A 22945-nucleotide genomic window follows, 5' to 3' on the forward strand; every position below is an offset into this window, starting at 1 on the left:
TAGGTTCATGGTTCGCTCTGGTTGGATATAATTTAAGTTTAACATACTCCGCCAGAGAATAATTTTGAATTTACACAACGAGGGACGGTTTATATTATTCCAAATTTGTAATGTGGAAAGGTTATGATAATCTGAATCCTCGTGTGTAAATAACTTATTTTTGAAAAAATTGGTGCTTGGTGCGGTTTGGCAGAACCCCGACCAATTCATCTATACCTTTATTTGAAACTGCGACCCCATTTTATGGATGGATGTTCTTGAAAACAATGTTCATGAAATCCGTCGAAAATCTAAGGATGATACTCTAAGTAGTACAGCCAAAACTCGTGCCTGTTATCTACCACAGATAATGCAAAAATTCTGATCTGATAAATTGGAGGAGTCTATGAGGAATTGAGTTAGGAGTCTATCAAGCATCTTACCTAGAGTCTGATGAAAACCTTTCTTTAAAAATGCATAAAAAAAACACTTGATACGCTTTGACATTACACTATGGTCCAGGAATCAGTTTTACGCGGAAAGATGCATTTTGAGCTTTAGAATGAAACATTAGACAAAAACGGTCTTCTACAAAGTTGTTTGTATTAGTAAGGTCCTTTGTTCGGTGTTATTGAAAATTAGGGTGGACCACTTTTTCATAGAAATTGTGTAACTAACTTTCTTATTTGTAGAAATTATATTATACATGCTTCAGCAGAGTTTTAGACCATTCAATTTCAAGCAACTTTGCCGAAGAAAGTTTTTTTGTATCTCTGAAATTGATCGATTTAGAGCTATTTTCCTACGGTGACATAGGGTGGTCCGAACAAAACTGGTTTTCTGGCTCTAGAGTTTTCAATTCAAATTTCTCATCAAAGTAGTCTATGAAACACTTTTAGAGCTCTAAAAAATGCGTAACTTGGTGAGTGAAGGAACTCGCTATCTCTTTTCGTTTGGGAGTTATTGTTGTTTTTCTCTCAAAAACACGCCTACTTTGATTGTCAATATCTCTGATTGGGGCAAATATAAAAAATATATTTTGACGGCATTAAAAAGGCAAAATGAAATTGTATATTATATCAAAAAATTACAGATGTGTTATTTTTGTAACTCTTATATCTTCTTCGTTTTTCAGGGCATTTTATTAGAGTTACAAAAATAACACATCTGTATTTTTTTGATATAATATACAATTTCATTTTGCCTTTTTAATGCCGTCAAAAGATATTTTTTATGTTTGCCCCAATCAGAGATATTCACAATCAAAGCAGGCATGTTTTTGAGAGAAAAACAACAATAACTCCCAAACGGAAGAAGATAGCGAGTTTCTTCACTCACCAAATTACGCATTTTTTAGAGCTCTAAAAGTGTTTCATAGACTACTTTGATGAGAAATTTGAATTGAAAACTCTAGAGCCAGAAAACCAGTTTTGTTCGGACCACCCTATGTCACCGTAGGAAAATAGCTCTAAATCGATCAATTTCAGAGATACAAAAAAACTTTCTTCGGCAAAGTTGCTTGAAATTGAATGGTCTACAACTTTGCTGAAGCATGTATAATATAATTTCTACAAATAAGAAAGTTAGTTACACAATTTCTATGAAAAAGTGGTCCACCCTAATTTTCAATAACACCAAACAAACGACCTTACTAATACAAACAACTTTGTAGAAGACCGTTTTTGTCTAATGTTTCATTCTAAAGCTCAAAATGCGTCTTTCCTCGTAAAACTGATTCCTGGACCACTGTGCATTGGAGGGTTTCCCTGGTAGGGGAGCATTTTTTCCCTGGTAGGGGGGATTTAAGGGAATTATCAACAAAATTTTCTCAATCTTCTCCAAAGGAACTCTCATAGGTTCGACAAGGAAATATTAAGTTGCGTACTTGCTGGTGTTAATTTTAAAATCTAATATAATATAATTGAATAATGCTTTTCTTGAGAAACTCATGAAATTCTTCAAAAAAATTAAATAATTTTTTGCAAACAACTTTGTGTATCGGAAAGAATTCCTGAAAAGAGAAATACTTGTAGGTATCTTTAAAGCAACTCATGAAAGAGTCATAAGTGGATTTTTTCGATGAACTATTTTTTCGAAATTCTTGGAGAAATATTTGAAACAATGCCTTTCAAGGAATACCTTAAGGATTTTTTTGCAAGACAAAATTTTAATTTTCTGGAAGAATATTTGAAAGTATTCCTGAAGAAATCTGTACTGAAATCCTATTCTGAACGAATTTCTTGGAGGAACTCTTTGTCGTGAATTTCGCTCTGAGCAGTACAAAAACACACATCCGTTCTCAAGCAAATTCGTATCAAAACTGACTCAGCAGAAGCTGATCCCAGTGCAGAGAGCTTTTCGCACTGCGCTTTTTTACACACTTATCAAAATATGATGACACTTTTTACAAATCAACTATTTAATTTTTTTACACACTCCAATAATAAACACCCATATGACTTATAATTCACCCATTCAAGGATATACCCCACATTCTTTTTACAGGATATCTGCCGAATTTCTGGATTTATTACTGAACGGATAACAATAGGGCTTTTAACAGTTTAGAGAAAAATCGCCATTCAATTGAACTGCCACTAATCATACCTTCATTTACCAATTCATCGTGAACCATTCATTGAACGCGTCAATTAGACGATAAATGCAACTAGGTCGCATTTTTGACAATACCATGAAAAGAATGTACTCAAAAAAGCAAATTTTAATCCCTCAAAATTTCAATTAATTTCTAAAAAAAAATAAAAACGGTTAATTTTGCTAAGGGCATTTCTGACAAATCCATTGAAACAAACTCTTACACCAGCCTGCTGGTGAACTTTTTTGTTGATCGAATTACTTTGCATTTTATTCAAATGGTATTATATGCTCTTTTATTCCGACATGAACATAATGTCTATCAAGTGATTTAGTTGTGTTTGTGTTTTCTTTAGAATAAACAAGCTACAAATTAATTGAAACACTTTCGATTTCTGAATTGTGACTTACTGATTTAAGTATTTTGTTTAATATGTTCAATGAACTGTGTTGTATGCTTAAGTTTTCGTAAGGATTATGCACTGAAAAGCAAAGAGAACAGACATGCAATCGACGGTAACAGCTTTATCGGAAAACTTGATTTGACAGCATTTTGACGCTGAACTACACTAGCGACGCTAGCGCCAAAAAGTACAATACGGCCACTTTGTGTCATCATTCTATGGGTTACAGTGCCGCGTTACAGTAACATGGCAAGTCTTTTTGAAACAGTTACAATGATTTACACAAACAATTCGACTTAGCTGGGACGTCTGTTCTCTGCGCCGGAAGTATGTTTTAAGGGTGATAGAAAGATTTGTTTCGAGTTTTCTGTGACTAGTAAGTACTGTTTATCTGTATATTTGGTCATATGATTGTAAGTATTTTTATCATCAGATTTATTACGAATGTTTTAATTTAATTTCTTCTCAAAGCCCCGGATTTTGAACATGGAAAATAGAATTTTAAACTATCACAAAACTTTTATCTTCCCTATCTTCGGCAAAGGATTAATTTTCGACAATATATCTAGATTTTCAGATTCGAATTGCGTTGTTAAGTTGGGACGATTACACATAAAAAAGCGGTCAGGAGACGCTATCATGTTTTCTAACTGGACTACATCACTGGAAGAAACTATCAGCTTGATTTCGAAGTCGATCACATTTTTGCACTGGCATTTTTCAAGCGCGAATGGCTTACATAAATTGGAACCTTATGATTAATGTGGGAGAATCCTGCCAGGGACCGCGAATCTGTGAGTTGAAAAGCACATCGAGAACATTTCACTGCAGATAAGAAAACTTGATGCATTCGCAGCCAACGATGCTCCATCTGTTTGTCATCGTTGGCATCTCTTGAACAACAGATGGCACTGCTCGGTCATTCTTATTCAAACTCCAAGTATGACACCTAATCGCTTTTGCACAAGTTCCTGTCTATAAAAAGTATCTCAATCAACTCGAAATGTGTGTGTGTTTGTATTTATTAATCTGTTAACTTCCGTGGCTTCTATCTGGTACCTTCAAACTTAAATTATCTGTATCATATATCTTACGTTGATAGAACACAATCATAACCAAAAATGGTTCCGTACATTCGTTGGCTTCCCCTGTTCGATTTCCTTCCACCACTTTTCTCCCAAAACAGGCAGTGCTCGTCTACTCCGCAAAACCTCTATCGCTGCTGTTCTTGGTGGCATTGGTGATACACGCGATGGAAAGCCACGTTTGTAGGCTGGGAAGGTTTACAGCTACTGGCATTCTTATCTGTTATGGGAGGGAAACAACAAAAATTCGGAACTCGATGACTGACTCGTTCGGAAACTCTAAATAAGCTACTAACAAACAAAATAAGACACTGTACAATTGGCACTCCCCTGATCAAGAGACACAATCGAGCGGTTCCACTCCACAAGTTCCAATCCTTTCTCGTGAACCGATCACAATCCTATTGCACGTAACACAAACAGAGAAACAACCCAGGAACGGAATCCCCATTTTTGGGGGGGTAAGGCAGTGGGGATTTTGTACAAGGCTTTCGTCCAATTGGATCGCGATTTTTCGTCCCAGAAATAAAACATAAACACCACACCATCACCCGAAATAAATAAACCAAGCAATGATTAGGGTTTAACATCTTTTATATTCCTAAAACCATAATTATTACTTGGGGAATAACGTAAAATAAAGATCGACTGAGTAAGGACAAGAAAGAATCGAGCAACTTTGGATTAACTTTTGTCTATAAATACAAGTGAAATAAAACAAAGCTTTTGTTTCAGTTTTGTACAGGTTCATGCTGAGATTTTCATATTTCTTTTCATCAGATATCAGAGTATTACGTGTTATATGTTTATCCACTTTTTTGATTACACTAACAATAGATCGTCTTCCTTAATCCGGTATTACAGAACCAAATAACATTCCAACTGAATTTGGGGACAAACAACCAAACAATAGGCAAATACCCGAACGAACTGAAAGCGCACAACGACAACGAATTTATTGATTGGGAACGGCTTGATTCGGTTTCTTCGAGATCGATTCGGCTAAGTATAAAGGTAAGCAATAGAATTGTGTGAGTAGGGTCGATTACCGAACACAATCGAACGATCGGTAACCGCAGGAAGTTTGTGTGTGAGTAAAAGATCTTACAGAAAGATGAGGAAATTTGTGGTCGTATTTTTCTGACACTGTTTTTTGTTCTATAAAGATATTTTTTCTGATGTTATGGAGTCAATAGTGGGATCGAGTGTGGTTCGGTTGTTGTTTTTTGTTTGAAGATGTAGATGGAGTATTTACATGATGACGCATTTGCCCTTCTCCGCCCACGGGTTGTTCTTCTTGTCGGGCGCGTGGATCAGCGGGTCGTTCTTCTCGTTCTCCTCCACATATTCTCGCATCCTGTTCCAAAGGGATAGAGATAAGGAAAAGTTAATTAGTTGGAATCATAAGGATCATGTTGCATATCACTGTTATCATATTATTAAAGTGACCTACCACTGCGTTTGCGTATGATCAAGTTCTAAAACACATTTGAAAGTTTTCTACCATTCGTTTCCTCCAAACTTCAATATAATGCTCATTGGCGTAGGAAAAGAGGGGAGGTAGAGAGCAACCCCCCTAAAAAATTTTAAATGATGATAGGCTTTCCTTAGGCGAGTGGTAAGAGTCCGCGGCTACAAAGCAAAGCCATGCTGAAGGTGTCTGGGTTCGATTCCCGGTCGGTCCAGGATCTTTTCGAAATGGAAATTTCCTTGACTTCCCTGGGCATAGAGTACCATCGTACTTGCCACACGATATGCGAATGCGAAAGTGGCAGCTTTGGCAAAGAAAGATCTCAGTTAATAACTGTGGAAGTGCTCATTGAACACTAAGCTGAGAAGTAGACTTTGTCCCGGTGAGGACGTCATTCCAAGAAGAAGAAGAAGATATAAAAATTGAAAAAAAAAACAAATAACATTACTCTAACGTAAAGAAATATCGTTTCAATCAATTAACATAAATCTAATTTTCAAGTAATATCGAAAGAACTTTTGTTTCAAATCTCTTGGCTATTAGTCAAATAATATTGTGAGATTTGTTCATACATTTAACGTGAATCCCTCCTGGAGCATAACCATTTCTTATATGTCTGCTGATTATCCAAAATGTTCACAATTACGGATTATGATCCCAAATTCAAATAAAAACTCAACCCTTCAAAAGTTCGAAATTTTTCCTCTCAGTTCCTACAAAAAATCATTGCTTATGTCAATTCTTACTCTGAAATATTGCATTAAAAGTTCTACTGAAAATTCCTCTGTGCATTCTTTCAAATAGTTTACCATAAAAGTTAGTACAAATTCTTTCGCAAAGTTCATCAAAAGTTTTTCAGGAATGCTTTCAAAGCACATCACAAATTGCGTAAGAATGTGTTTTTTTTTCTGTAAATACAGATTATGCAAGAAGTATATATGAAGGTGATTTGGAAATGTATGTTATACAAAAATATACATATACAAACTTCAAAACGGGCCCCACGATTTATTTATAAACTTTGCCCATACATAGGTTAGCCATAGAAAACGTCTGGTAGATATAGATTTCAGGGTCAGGGTAGCAGGGGAGCTGGATTTTTTTTTTTTTTTTTTGTTTTTTTTTTTTTTTTTTTTTTTTTTTTTTTAATAATATTACAACAATCTTAAATCTATTTTTTAACATATGTTCATATACTTTCCGAAGTGTTTTTCAAACAAATTACGACTATTCCATCTCTTGTCGCGAATTATGCTTTGAAAATGGTAAATCGATCCTGAGTCAAAATATAATAAATTATATGCTATGGCTTCGGTACAAAGGTATAATCCTGCTTTTTGATTGGGTGCGGTATTGTTAATTTTTTGACAAATCAGTTCTTCTGGGTCTAATACATCTAGTTTCATCTTATTTTCAATAATTTTTGTTATCCATGTCCAAATAGTTTTTGAAGAAATGCAATGTTTTATGCGATGCTTAGAAGAATCTGCTACTCCGCAGTGTTCACATGAACCTGAAACTGTACTACGTATGCTGTGTCTAAACAATTTATCTTTGTAAGGAACAAGATCGTTAAGCGTCATAAAAAGTGCATGTTTTCCATCGGATGATAAAAAACTATGATGCATGTTTAGCCAGATGATTTCCCAATTTACTTCCGGCAACTCTTTTTCTATTTTTGGAACTATGTTTAACTCATTTATGAGGCTTTTGTATATCAAACTGCATGTGTTAGATCGATCAAACTGCCTCTTTTCCTCTGCCAAAATGATCCATTCGCGAGTGTTACGTGTGATTGATTTGTTAGTTTTTTGTGACAACATAAAATTATCCACCGGCTGTTCACCTGGTGAAAAGATCAAATTTTTTATAAACAAAGCTTTCATTTTAGACTCTACGTCAATAAGAGACAGGCCCCCGTTTTCCACGGGAAGATATAACTGTTGCATTTGGACTTTAAAGATGTGGGAATGAAATATGAATTGCTGACAGATAGTTCTTATCTGAGCTATGTGTTTGTTGTCGGCCGGAAAAATCTGAGCTACATACCAAATTTTGGAAAGTATGTAGCAGTTAAGAATCTGTACCCTTTGTATGAAATTCAATCTGCGCTTTGTATGATTTTTGACAGTAAATTTCATCTTTCGAATAAGATCATCATAATTTTCATTCACAATGTTTTTGAAACTAGGGGTGAAAACGACACCAAGAATTTTTAGTTTATCTACCTCAACTAGCTTCTGTGGACCTGATATACAGTTGTTGATTCTCAAGAACTGCGATTTTTTTAAATTCAATCTTATCTTGGAATAAATACTGAAGTAGTTGATTATGGAGAGAACTGTATCGAATTCATGGTCATTTAAGACGAGTATGTTAATATCATCAGCATATGCTATGATTTTGATGAACACATTATCGATTAATACCCCATTTATACTGCTGTAGATCATTCGAATCAAAGGTTCCACATACAGCACAAACAGTGCCATACTCAAGGGGCAACCTTGTCTTACGGAGGAGTTGACTTTAATTGGGCTCGTTAAAAAACCGTTAAACAGGATTCTTGATGAAGCGCTGCTGTACAAACCTTGAACACTTTTAATGAAGGCTCACGGAAATTTGTACTTGTCCAATAAAATCCATAGGAACTCGTGATTCACTTGGTCGAAGGCTTTTTCTAAATCTAAGGCTATTAAAAGCCCTTTGAAGCTTTTAGTTTGCTGTGATCGAGTTACAATATTTCTCAGCAATTTGAGGTTTGTAATGCACGATTTTTCCGGGTCGCAAGCAGCTTGACCAGGTCCAAGAAGTTTTTCCATGAGTGGCTGAATACGATTCATAAGAATCTTGGAGAATAATTTATAATCGCAATTTAACATAGATATGGGACGCCGGTTGGAAATTTCATTTATATCGCCTTTTTTAGGGATCAGGTATATTATACCTTCGGAAAACCCCGCGGGAGGAGGAATTCCCTCTAAAAGATACATATTGAATAATTGAACCAGTTCAGTTTTAATTTGATTCTTGTAAGAATTGTAAAACTCATATGTTAAGCCGTCAGGCCCTGGACTTTTTTTCTTCGCGCTCTGCCTCAGTGCATTTTCGAGTTCTTCTGTGGTAATCGGCTTAATTAAATTTAATTGTTCTAATGCGCTAAGCGATTTATTAACGTGCTCCAAGATCGGTTCAACTCCCGTTCGGTCGAAATTTTTCTTTTCAAAAAGTTGTTGAAAGTGACATTCTAGAAATGTTTTTAGTGTGGAACTATCAGAGGTTACTGTCCCGTTAATCCTCAATTTAAGCGTATTTGAAGAATAACTTTGATTCAACCTAGATGATATCTGGTAGAATCCTAGTTTTTCTTCCTCGTGAATGGTATTCGGCAGGTATTTCAATCTATAATTTTGTAGCCGTCTGTTCTCAATTTCCATTAGTTTAGTTTTCACAAAGGCCATTTCATCTGGGCATGATCCTCCAAGCATCATGGTGTCAGATATCTGTTTCAGGCAATTATAGAGAAACGATTTTTCCCTTCGTATTTCTTCGTTTATGGCAAAGGATTCGGCTTTGAAGAAGCTGGTAATCTTTCTTTTACAGTTTATGTTCCACCACACATTGAAATTTTCATGGAAACAATTTTGCAGTTTTAAGCGATCGTACATCTGAACAAACTTTGCAACAATTTCTGGCACATCAATTAGAGAAGGGTTCACTTTCCAAAACCCTCTACCTTGGAAAATCATACAACTGGTATCGGTTACAACGTACTTCACGATCACCGCATGGTGGTCGGAAAAAGCTGTTGGATGGACATCAATCGACTTCGCTGATTTTAGAAACGCGTTTGGACAGTATATTCGATCTAGTCTTGACTTCGAGGTTCCTCGAAAAAACGTGAATGATGTTTTTTTGTTCAGAATCTTTTCAAGGTCAAAAAGTTGCAGAGAGGAAACAAGAGTTTGCAGCCCTTTACAAAAATTTTGAACATTTGAATTCGAATCGCTGGTATCAAGAATACGGTTAAAATCACCTAGTAGAACGTTTGGAAGATCACTCGACAGGTGTCGAATAACGTCTTCCGTGAACAAAAGCTCTCTTTGTTTGCGAAAGTTCGTTCCGGAGTGCGCGTAAATATTGATGAAGTTAATTTTATCAAAAACAATAGAAGAGATTCTACCATTGGGATTGAGTAGTATGCTCTTTGGGTCAATGTTCTTACGGATGAGAATTGCAGTACCTTTGTTTGTTGTGCTGATATTGACGAAGGCATGATGAGAAGCTATGAAAGAGAAACATTCGAAGGACACTTCTTGAAGGAACGCGACATCAATGTCGTTGTTCCAAATAAAATCTCTGAGCAGTGCTTTTTTCACTGCTGTTCCAATTGCGTTGATATTCAACGTGGCAACTTTCCTAATTGGATTCATTTCGAGCGTTTTGTTTGATTGGGAACTACTTTGGGCAAAGTTGCCATGTTACTTTTCGAAACTGACCTTTTTTCTAGCATTGTGGTTGGCAGCTGATCGCCAATCTTACCTTTCTTCGCATCTATCCTACCTTTGCGTTGTTGAACTGTGACAAAAGGGGTTTCTTTCCCCGACGACGTGTCATCTTCTGACGAAGAGATCATCGCACGCTTCAGAGCCGCTTTTCGCTCATCCATATCCATTTCTTCGCTGTTGTTCGGGTCTGCTGGTTCTGGTTGGAGTGGAGATGACTCTCCAACCTCGCTTCTCGTTACCTCGTGTCCAGCCTTCACTTCGTCGAGTTCTGCACTGCTTGTTGTTTGCTGAGGTGTTTCGGTTATCGCTGTGTTCGGTGTTGCTGTGATGACTGCTGACGTTGTCTGTTGGTCTTCTGTCGCATTTGTGGATGATTCGGATAGCTGTACGTTGTCGGTCGGAGGTTGATACTTTGCAACTGCGCCCAATGCAGCCACATTAGCGTACGATGTTTCACCACTGCCGCCATTCTTGGCGACCATTCGGGGACAGTCCGCTTTCACGTGGCCTTCGCCTTTGCACAGGAAGCATTTGTTCTTTAAGCCATCGTAGAAAATCCTTGCTCGAAAATGGCCAATGTACACATGTGGTGGAATCTCCTTGGCCACCTCCATGTGGACTCCTCGCACTCCCGTGTAAATGTTGACGCCATGTGCTGCCGCGAATCGTTCTCTCACTTGCTGACGGATTGTTCCGTACTGACCAAGGACTTGAGCGATGTCCTTGTCCTCGATTTCCGGAGGTAAACTGAATATTCTAACGTACCTGAAAATCCGGCTTGCCAGTTCCAGGTGAACACGTGTCACAGTGCCATCTTCATACGGAAACATGTAGGTCTCTTCGAGACCACTCATGAAGCTTGAAAATCGCGCCTCATCAACGAACTTGAGGTAGAATCGGTTTTCATTTTCATCCCGGTACACGGAATGAAGGTCGGCTGGGGGGACTTTCAGGTGTTGCAGTGCAAACTTGAGCACTTCCAGGTGAGCTGGGGTCTTGCTTCCAGAGGAGCACACAATTTTAACCGTGTTCTTTCGCACACGAGTTTCCATTTTGCCCTTTTTTCAAGAGCTGGTATTCGCTATTGTTAAGCAGCACAATAGGTGCTGATGTGACTATTGTCACTGACACTTTTTAATCTTTCACTCTCCGATACACGTCCGTTGCGGTCGACAGTTTGCACAAGAATGTGAATGCGAAAGTGGCAGCTTTGGCAAAGAAAGATCTCAGTTAATAACTGTGGAAGTGCTCATTGAACACTAAGCTGAGAAGTAGACTTTGTCCCGGTGAGGACGTCATTCCAAGAAGAAGAAGAAGATATAAAAATTGAAAAAAAAAAACAAATAACATTACTCTAACGTAAAGAAATATCGTTTCAATCAATTAACATAAATCTAATTTTCAAGTAATATCGAAAGAACTTTTGTTTCAAATCTCTTGGCTATTAGTCAAATAATATTGTGAGATTTGTTCATACATTTAACGTGAATCCCTCCTGGAGCATAACCATTTCTTATATGTCTGCTGATTATCCAAAATGTTCACAATTACGGATTATGATCCCAAATTCAAATAAAAACTCAACCCTTCAAAAGTTCGAAATTTTTCCTCTCAGTTCCTACAAAAAATCATTGCTTATGTCAATTCTTACTCTGAAATATTGCATTAAAAGTTCTACTGAAAATTCCTCTGTGCATTCTTTCAAATAGTTTACCATAAAAGTTAGTACAAATTCTTTCGCAAAGTTCATCAAAAGTTTTTCAGGAATGCTTTCAAAACACATCACAAATTGCGTAAGAATGTGTTTTTTTTCTGTAAATACAGATTATGCAAGAAGTATATATGAAAGTGATTTGGAAATGTATCTTGCCTTCGGATATCCAGAGGAAATTTGTTGAAAAACACTTTTGCTTCCAAAGTTAACATAGCGGTAAAGAAATCTGAGGAGAAACAAAATAACTGGGAAGGGGGAATGGATTTATTATGATATTTTTAAGGAGATTCGTAAGGATCTTCCTTAAAATGTTTTTAAAGAAAAAGTTTTATCAATTATGTCAATGAAGTAATTCTGGTAGATTTCAAGAATATTTGCTTTTGTTAATTCATAAAACAGGTTTAAATTAAGCTGTAACCATTCACCTACAAATAATCACTTATGTTTCGTCATTCCTTTGTCTATCTGTTGTTTCTACGTGCTTCAAAATTTTGTTGTTTCTCTTTACTTCGCATATCACTTGCTTGAACTTCTTACAAAAATCTGATCATACTCCAAAGAGCAACACTTTGAAGAATTTGAAAAAGTGGTAAACTCTAGCAGTTCTGAAAAATTGCAGTGTTCTTCTCTTCTTCTTTTCTGGTGTTACGTCCCCACTGAGACAGAGCCTGCTTCTCAGCTTAGTGTTCTTATGAGCACTTCTACAGTTATTAACTGAGAGCTTACTATGCCAATGACCATTTTGCATGCGTATATCGTGTGGCCAGTAGAGTTAAATATTTTTCAGGAGCACATAAATGTACTAACGAGCCTCCAACCAAACCGTCTCTCAGCTCATCGGAATCCTAGTGTGCTGCGCTAGACGGAGGCTCACGGAAATTTTAAAAGCGCGCGCTAGGTGATGTGCTCCCGGGGAGACTCGTCTCATGCGTTGTTCGGCGCTACGGCTCGCCATCGGTATCCAAGTTGTGAAACAACTGCTTAGTAACGAAGAGCCTCTACAACTATTTTCGCTTCATTATACAGGTGTCTAGATGGTCTACATGATATGGTCGAAGACTCGCGATCCAAGAGTTACAATTTCGATCCCCGTTGAAAACTTTTGTAATCAATTCAATTATTGCGCTGAATTTTAAACAGCACATGTGACGCAGCACATGAGACCGCAGTGAGACACATCTCTAAAAAATGAGGCGCACCGAAAAAGGTCTCACAATGTACAGCGCTCCCGTGCGCTTGCAAGCAATGAGGCTCCTGCACCTAAGGCTACAGCACGTGCACAGTAACTCTACTGGCCAGTACGAAGATACTCTATGCCCTGGAAAGTCGAGAAAATTTTCAACCCGAAGAGATCCTCGACCGGTGGGATTCGAACCCACGACCCTTAGCTTGGTCTTGCTGAATAGCTGCGCGTTTCCGGCTTCGGCTATGTGGGCTCCTGTTCTTATACGTATGGTTCCTGATTTCTGAAAGTTCATCTAGAGTTCTTCAACTCATTTTCAAAGAAATGCAACAATTTCCACCAGTGTAATTCAGTGTAATCTTACATTACGAATTTTATCATGAGACACATTTGGCAATGTTCTTCACCAATACATTCGCGTTAAAATTCCATGGTGAATTCTTGAAGTTTCCTATAAGCGCTTAGAACAATTTCTGAATAGGGCGACATTCAAAACTGAAAAGGCAATAGATGGCTCTTTTTCAATGGTAGTAAAAACGAAATCATGAAGCAAAGAAAGCACCACGGAAGATGAACTAAACACAATAAGTTATGTATTCACTTTACACTTGATTACTAATCACTACTTTTTTGACTCAGTTTCATAATTGCAAGCAATTTACAATTTTCATTATTTTCCATACGTTTTGACAGTTCTCCGACTACCATTCTTCCATGCGCTTGTGTTGAAAGTTTGAGAAATTTGAGAATCCAGCGTAGCGCGATCAGTGGGTGGAATACAAACAACAGTGTCGTCACTCGGTGGCCAGTGAAAGAAACTGAATGTTCGAAAGGATGTTGCCTGTACTTTTTGCCGCTGGCGCCAACCGTTAGCGTTTGAGAACAAAATGAACAGTCGTTACCCTATTCAATTTAAACTGTAATTATTCACTAAATTTCTCTATAAGTTCGTCCAAAACCATTTTTTTTGTATGTGTTACTCTAGAAATGTGATACAATTTCGATATGAATTCGTAGATTTATTTGTAATGAAATCCTTTAAAAAACTAAGGTTTTCCTGGAGTAGCTAGTGAATAAAAAATGAAGAGAGGATAGATTTCAAGATGTTATTTTTGAAGGAATTCCGGGATTAATATTCGGTAAAATTTATGCAGTAATTTCTTAAACCTATGAGATATCCAAAGGAATTTCTGAAAAAAACAATTGAAATGTTCAAAAACGAATTACAAATGCTCTAGTAAATCTGTTCGAAAAATTCTTTGAAAGTTTCCCAGAAGAATCGCTAGTGAAAAACATGGAAGAATCCTAGGACTATATCTGAGGGAAACAATGATAAAATTCGTTGAAGAAATCTCTAAGAAAATTGCTCGGGAAATTTTTGAGCATATTCTCATTATTCGCTCTTCCGGCAGAACTTAATAGAATTGTTTAATGTTATTTCTCTTGCATTGTTGAAGAAATTATTTCTTATTATTTCTGAGATAGTTTTGAAGGAATGTGGTGAGCAACATCAAATTGGTTTGAGGAGAATTCAGGAATTTTCTGTGAAAAAAATACAGATAGATCTGCAAAGAACCTCTCTAAGAAATCACCAAGAACATTTTCCTAATCGAATCCTGTTTATTTGCTTATGAAAACATTATAGAATAGTAAGTAGATCCTGGAAGAACAATTGATTTTTTTGCAGAAAACCCTCGATAATTTTGCTGCGGATTTTGAAAGCAATCGTTGAAGAATGCTCGAGAGATTACCTGAAAGATTTGTTGAAGGAATTTGAAGAGAAACTTTAGGAAGGACCTCATAGCCAAAGTTTGAAAACTATTGGTGAATTATTTAAAGAATTTGTGGAATAAATCTTTGCTTGGTGATGTTAAAGACAATTTTGGTGAGACCCCTAGAATTTCTTGTACTATTTCTCATATATCCTCAGTAATTCTAGAAAATCTGAACGCTGTCATACCCAATCTCGCCCGCCTTTTAACGGGGTACCCTTCGAAATATTGTGTATTTTTTCGTAGCTCGAAAATCTAAGTGATTTTGTTTTTGGCTCATAGGTATGACCCTATAACACGAATAATACGGAAATTTTAAATTAATTCCAAAACATTTTTGTATTAAAAAATAGTCTGAGTCAACCTGTAAAACAAGAATATGTATATTTTATATTTTTCACAATCAGTCTATCATTGAAGAAAAGCCTGATGATATTAAAAAATCACTGCATGACTTTTTGTTTCGTTTGATAAACGAAAAATAAAATGATTTTAAGAAAAATGACAAACAAAAATATTTTCAGAAGTCCGTGATATCTCAAATTTTTATTGACGTCAAAATCGGTAACCAGAAGAGGCTTTAAGAAAAAATAAAATTGTTAGAGACGTTCAGAAATAGAAATTATGGAAAAAATAATATTTTTGAATTCACGAATAAAAGTAATTTATTGCCCAATTGAATAAAGCGAAAAATGATATAATGTTTGAAAACAAAAATATTTAAGACTTGCAATTTGAATTTATATATATTAAGGACCATCCGGTAGAAATTTTAAAAGTATTCTATTGAAGAAGTAGCTAATGATCTGGATTCATCTTGATAAGTGATGCGATTAATATTACTCCAGTTTAAAAAGCTAATAAAAGCTATTTTCGACACATTCTATGTCGAACTGTTCAGAAGGTATTTTTTAGTAAATGTGACAAATAAATAAATGGAGAGTTATAAATATTTTCAAAATCTTATAAAAAGGAAAAGGGTACAGTCAACTCCCCCTTACTCGAAATATACCCAGATACCGAACACTTTTTACTCAAATTTCAAACTTTTCATTATTTTTGCAAAATACTTTCAAAATAGTAATTTTAACGTAAAAAATAATACAATTTAACCACATTTACCTATGTGAAACTATTTTACCGTTGTGCAAAAAAAATTTTCACCCAGAAAAGAACAGTAAAACTTAATTTTACTATCAATTCAATCATAATATTCAAATTCATGAAATTTATTAACATTTGGAACTTTTTTTTAAATATCGCGTTAGAGAGGTAAACTCACTTGGAACACTAAAACAGATTGCATCGAGTTAGGGAACATCGAGTTAGAGAGGTATCAAAACATGCTAGATTGAAGTGTTATCACATAACTTACGCATCAACACGCAAAGACTGGAATATGAAATCACAGTGATGGCGCGTGAAAACGAATTCTACTGCTTGGAACTTCGCAAAGCACTCAACAAAGCAGCTGTACAGCTTCTGCGTTCATGAGTCCTCTCATGGCGTAGTGGTTAACGCGCCCCAACTAGAGATCGGGGAGTCGTGAGTTCGATTCTCACTGAGAAGACGTGTAACTTTTTCGCAAATCTTCACATCAATTTGTCCATCTAATCCAATTGCAAATTATATGTAATGTTTAGCTTTTTGGTAGTTGTTAATGATGAAGTGTTTGCTGTCTGGTTCTCCAGATTTGTGCTCTTGAAAGTTTGAGTTTTAGTCTCGTTTCATCTTCATCAAAAAAATCGTTTTTGTTTTTGCGTCGTCGCCGTAGTTTTTTTTCTCGTTACAGTTTGCACGCGTTCGGAGTGCAACCGTTTTCGGGATTTCGCGTCGCCGAAGTGATATTACATGATGATTAAAGTAGCTAACAGCTGCTCAGTCAAGAATAGATGATCAATTTAGTGAGCTCGTTTCGTGCTTTTATTTGAATTGTAGAATATATTATGATGTATATTTTTATCATGACAACAACGGTGGGAATTGATTTAACAAAATATGAACAGTGTCGACATAAACTCTTGTACCGTTTTGATTCATATTACGGACAGCTTCAAATTCCGGACACTCTCGTTTGTATGGGAAACATTTCACACGAAATGTTTCAATTTTCGCCGTCCAAAAGTTCTCATTTTCGAGGCTCGTTTTATTAGGTTTTTTCCATAAATATCATTGCAAATTTATAATGCCCAACTACCTTAGACGTCTCTTAAGTGGTTGAACGATTTCAAATAATAAGTTGACTGTTAAAATAATGATTATCATGAGCTGTCCGTAGTTCGAATCAAAGTGTCCGGAATATGAGGCAAAAGTGAGGGAGCGTCCGGAATAAGAATCATGAAAAGGCCACACGTTTTGGTTTATTTAAAATTATTGAAGTTGCGGACGCGTATTCTTTACCCACCATCCGAAAGTTAAGGGCTTCCGACGCTCGATAACGCTAAAAATTATACAGAATGATTTATTTTGTATACTCCAAGCTGGGTTATACTTCACTGAGGCCTAAAGTGTCCGTAATATGAATCAAAACGGTACATGAATATTAAAAACCCAATATCTTTCCTTTTACCAGATTTTATCATTATTTAAACCTTTGAATGATTCGACGCTAAAAGTTTCGATTTGTTTGTTCACGTTTTCTTTAGAGTACTGATAGGTTATTTTTTGAACTCTGGTTGCATGAATCGCATTACTTACCAGTGTGAATCCTGATCATGCAGTTATGGTCCCTCCCCACTAACAAAACTCCTTCCCATGACAACCAAGGAGACGCAAAGATGATCTCGGTCTCTAGTAACAATTAACATTAACATATTAACATTCCTTCCCTTCGCCGATGACCGTAAGGATGAACGTAACGTTTCCGAAAATGTACATCGAAGATTGAAAGCTACTCCCAAGTTACATCTCTTGATTCCTTGTGAAACTTGAGCATTTCGAGCAGCTCACACAATCTAGTGCTAGACATTCCTAGCCCACACGAAGCTGCTGTTTCCGAACACGCTGCTAATCTACAACGAGCTTCCAACGACTTCTCTGAGGAGTTGGAGATCACTGCTGATGAATTGCTGGCCTATGTCAAAACATCGAAAAACATGAAGGTCCCAGGTTTTGACAACATCCTGTACTTGGAGCTCAAGCAATTGAGTCTCCAGTTCTATCAACATCTGATTTTCAATCAGTGCCTCCGGCTTAGCCTCTTTCCCTCGTTGTGGGAGTCAGCAAAAGTCGTCCCCATCAGGAAACTTGGGAAGGATCCTTCCTCCCCCAAAAGCTATCGACCCATCAGCCTTTTCTCAGGGTTATCAACGCATTTTGAAGAAGCGATCACCAGACGGCTGCTTTCGGCAGCTGATCAAAACAACATCTTACTCGAGGAACAGTTTGGCTTTCGACGCGGTCGTTCAACCGTGCACCAGCTGACTCGAGTAACCAACATTCTCAGGCGGAAAAAGTCCCTCGTCAAATCCTCTGCCATGGCGTTGCTCGATGTTGAAAAAGCATTCGACAACGTCTGGTATGACGGCCTGGTGTACAAGCTGCACCGATACAATCTTCCCACCTATTTGGTGAAAATCATTAAAAAATTATCTGTTTGACAGGACGTTCAGGGTTTCCCTCAATGAAGTCAACTCAGACCCATTCAACATCCTCGCAGGTGTTCCACAGGGTAGTATTTTAGGTCCCCTGCTATACAACCTGTTCACCTCGGACATGCCTCAGCTCCCTGAAGGCGGCTCTCTATCGCTGTTCGCTAACGACACCTCAGTCGTCTACAGTGGCAGATACACGAGAACGTTAACATCTCGACTCCAGATTGGCCTGAATGTCTTGTCAGATTATTTGAACAGCTGGAAGATCTGTATCAACGCGGCGAAGACCCAGGTCATCCTCTTCCTCTATTCTAAATCCCCCAGACTTGTCCCGGCTGAGGATTGTAAAATCACCCTCGGTGGATCAACGGTGGAATGGTCTGATGCAGCCGACTACCTTGGTTTAACGTTAGACAGCAAGCTTCTCTCCAGACAGCAGGTTGACAAAACGGTCACCAAATGCAACATCTTGCGTAAAGCACTATACCCACTGATCAACCGAAAGTCTACCTTGTCTATGAAGAACAAGCTTGCTGTTTACAAACAGGTCATTCTGAGTCACCATCTGAGGCTCCAGAGGACCCAGAATAAGTTCTTCCGGATGATCATCAACAGTTCTCGGAGAATGAGGACAACCGAGGTCCACCGTCTGGCCGAGATAAAAACATTAGAGGAGCGCTTTGGTGACTCGATCGATAAATTCAGGGCTCGTTGCCACCAATCTGGAGAGCAGGTCATCCGGGACCTCGTTCCCCCCTAGGTTATCATTTTTCCTAGTTTAGTCTTGTAAATAGAAATTAGGTTATATTTTTCTTTTTTAAACAACCAGAGCCCATAAGGCGTAACCAAATACATCTAGGGTAAAACCAAGCTTTATTAGCACCAGTACAAAACCATCAAAGCAAACAAAGCAGAAGGACCACCCTGGTCAAAGCTCTTAAAATGTAAGATAATATTTTTTTGTAAAACTTGAAAGCAAATAAACATGAATTTAGTGCAAAAAAAATTCCACGAATTGTACGGTCTTAAAAGCTTATGCTGACCCATATTTTTTTTTCATGTCGATACTAAACGAAAAGATACACGATACACAATGTACAAAGAGAACATAATTTAATTTTAAAGTTCTATTTGCAATTGTTTAATGTATTGCCCAAAAATGTTTGAAAATCACATTTTGTACAATTTCATTACTAAGTGGAGTGTAGAGTCTAAGGGGCTCATTTTATAAATCGAACATATTCATGGGAGTCGTACCCTTGACTAGGATCAAAGTAAGCATCAAACCTGTTACATTGAGTGACACTTATCGAAAAAGAAATATTTTTATCGACAGTCGATCGATAAAATTGAGAAAATGATTTAATGGAGGATTTTTTGTAATTGAATTTGACGTCAAAAAATCAACTCAATATTTCGTGAAATTACGTTTTATTCCGTCTGTTAGCGTAAAATATTGGCGAAATGAAATTCTTCCAACTTCTCGGAACGAAACGAACTCAGAAAATGAAAATTTTGCCTCCCTGGATTCCTTGGTATTCCGCATAATTTCGTTTCGAACGGGTTTTGACGGAATCATTTGAAATACCGCATACCCTTGGCCCATGCTCATTCTCATGAATGCACGTTTCATCTCTGATGCCAGTTCCATGATTTGGCAAATAATTGATTCCGTATAAGTGCAATCCATGAAATTCGAAGTCTTTATCACATACGCTAATATAGATTAAATTTATATTGAAGTATTGATTTTTGGCAGAAAAAAACATTCAATTGGATACCATTGAATTTAAAATATCGCTTGAACATTTTGAAGTTGTCATGTTTGTTTTCAAGATGTGTTTCGAAAGGGTATAAAACTTAAACAAAAAACGAAATGTGTTTCGAAAGGGTATAAAACTTCAAATGACTAATAAGTATTGCAGAAATAAAAGGTTTTCGATATGGTCATAGTAAAACAGACAATTACACCGTCTTCAGCTGTTTAGCTGCACAGACTGTAACTTAACACTAGACAACGGACATTCCTGACGAGAAGTTCCAATGCCTGAAGCGGGAATCGAACCCACACCCCTTGGCACTAACCGCACGACCACGAAGCCCACTATAAGGTACCTCATGAAGCTGAAAATTGTGACAAACTGTGTGCAATTTCACATGCATTTACTGAGGTCGTCCATAGATTTCGTCAAGCTTGTAGAGGAGAAGAGCAGTTGAAAAAAATGAGACGGTTGAAGTATCGTTACAAAAAGTGTGACAAAGGGGGGAAAATGAGGGAGATGATTGAAAATTACAATTCGCGTGATGTAATTTATGGACGTTCCTTAAACTTTCTATCGTAATCAGTAGCTGATTGATAATTTTGGAATGCCGGTAAAAAAATGTACGCAAAAAAATATATTACACAGAAAAAGTTTCAACCAAAAGCTATAATATGTTGCGAGCCTGTCGCAATTCGCCGAAACAAAAGCGAAGCATATTATTACGATCCCAACTTCACTAACAGAGCAATAAATGAAAAATGTTTCCTCACCCATTACATTTTTTCCACGAAGCTACCTTAATGTAGCTGTTCCAGTGTTCTTCACGTGCCGACAAATGGATTGCTTTCGAGCGAACCGAGCCCGAGAATACAAATGGTTCTGGCTAAGAATTTCGGAAAACAAAGCCGAACAAGGGAATTATCCTTGCTTCGGGGGCTTCTGCATTATGCTGTTCAAAGTGAGGGTGAGGGGCTGCTCTCAAAAGTGCTCAAAACTTTAGCCTTCCTCGAAGAGCAGCTTAATCACTTTTCCCTGTTGGTTTGGAGAGGGGGGCAACGGCAGACCCACCCCTATTCCAGATATGCCTGGCAGTCCTGCCGTAGAGGAAAAGGTTGCTATTACTAAAACTTTTGACTTGCATGCTCTTTTTCGATCTGGGAACCATATTTACGACTTGAGAAGTGCTTATGAGTGATTGAGTTGATGGATGATGATTCGAATTGTGTTCTTCATCGGAAGCAGAGCTGAAGTCTTCTGTTGTTTTGATTTCCTACAAAATACTTATGCTTGTCATAGTATGATTTTTCTATCTTTTATACCTTTTGATATGCCGTTGTATACGAATGGCCCCTAAAAATCATATTTTTAATCATAACATTTTTCCAAAAATTTTGACATTTTTTGGGATTTCTACAAAGTTTTGAACATATCATCACGCTACCTTTGAAATAACAACATTATTTATGAATTATTCTTTTTAAAAGGAATAGTTTAGGCCCCTATAGCTGCTTTCGGCGCAAAATGGCGCAGACAACTCTTACAAATCATAAAAGTACCATATCTTCCCTTTCGGCAGATGATAAAATCATTTGTCTATAAGCGTCTTTTCATGGATTCTTACTATTGAACAAATAATCCTTATTACAACGATTTCTGCCGATAATTCCTTATCTTTAAGAGATAGAGAAGTGCGATGGAATTCCATCAGGAGTTCCTATGGGGATTCAATCAAGATTTCCATCAGAAGTTCTTCCAGGGATTCCAATAGGAGTTTCTTTAGGAATTACATCAGAAGTTCCTCTAACGATTACAACAGGAGTTTTTTTCAGGGATTCCATCACGAGTTTCTTCATAGATTCCACCTGGAATTCTTCCAGGGATACTATCAGGAGTTCCTCTGGGAATTTCATCAGGAGTTTCTTCAGGGATTATATCAGAAGTTCTTCTAGGGATTCCATCAGGAGTTTCTCCGGGGATTCAATCAGTAGATTCTTCTTTGGTTCCAAATGGAATTGCTACAGGGGTTCTTCCAGAAGGCCATCTAAGGTTTCCATAAATATTTCCTCTGAAGATTGCACCTGACATTCCTCTAGAGATAATATCACATTAAGAAATTCCATCAGGGTTTCTTTTTGGGATTTGATAAGGAGTTTCGCCTGGCATATTATCAAGAATTCAGGGATTTCATCAGCAGCTACTTTAGGGTTCCGGTCAGGAGTTCCTTCAGAGATTCCATTTGGAGTTCCTTCAGGGATTATATCAGAACTTCTGCTAGGGATAACAGCAGGAGTTCCTATAGCGATTCCAACAGGATTTCTTCAAGAGATTGTATCAGGAGTACCCACAAGGTTTCCATAAGGAGTTCTTTCATAGATTCTAACTGGAATTCTATCAAGAGCTTCCGTAAAGATTCCATTAGGGATTCCTCCAGGGATTACATCGAAAGTTCTTTCAAGGATTCCATCAGAAACTTCTGTAGAGATTTCATCAGGAGTTCTTCTATAGATGTCATTAGGAGTTTCTGGCAGAGCTGCTCGATGCCACTATCAATACTAAAATTTGCTGATTTGTATAGGCCGACTGCGATACAAATCGGATCATTCCATATCACATCAACATCATGCTGTCTACTCCATCACCAGTGCATTGATGGCGATAGACTATGAATATCACTGATGGGTTAAGTTTAGCTTTAAATTAAGCAGATAAAATGGCAATTCATCAGTACGATATTTTCGACAGTGTTGCAGATAGATTGAAACTATGTGTTGGTCACTGAAAAACATTAATAGCATGGATAATGACCACGTGATCACTCATTCTGCAGTGATTTTGATCTAGAGTGCGATGTCGCATCACTGCTGTTAGTTGTCAAATC

At 37.2% G+C, this 22945-nt stretch overlaps 1 protein-coding gene across 2 annotated transcripts in view; it reads right to left on the reverse strand.

The window, feature by feature from the left end:
- Positions 1-2816: 2816 nt before the first annotated feature.
- LOC5568246 (guanine nucleotide-binding protein subunit gamma-e) overlaps positions 2817-22945 on the reverse strand; it is a 130567-nt gene continuing 110438 nt past the window's right edge. Inside the window, exons 3-4 of one of the 2 annotated variants that reach the window (XR_002500701.1) lie at positions 5319-5420; positions 2817-4283 (exon numbers count right to left, since the gene is read on the reverse strand). Coding sequence is in view for 1 of the 2 variants with exons in the window: in XM_021845874.1 (XP_021701566.1) it covers positions 5315-5420 (106 nt within the window). In the remaining variant the exon portion in view is untranslated. Of the gene's footprint in view, positions 5421-22945 lie in introns of both variants that reach the window. The other variant, XM_021845874.1, reaches the window with a different exon arrangement.

Source organism: Aedes aegypti, chromosome 2, assembly GCF_002204515.2.
Source record: "Aedes aegypti strain LVP_AGWG chromosome 2, AaegL5.0 Primary Assembly, whole genome shotgun sequence".
NCBI classification, from domain to species: Eukaryota; Metazoa; Arthropoda; class Insecta; order Diptera; family Culicidae; genus Aedes; species Aedes aegypti.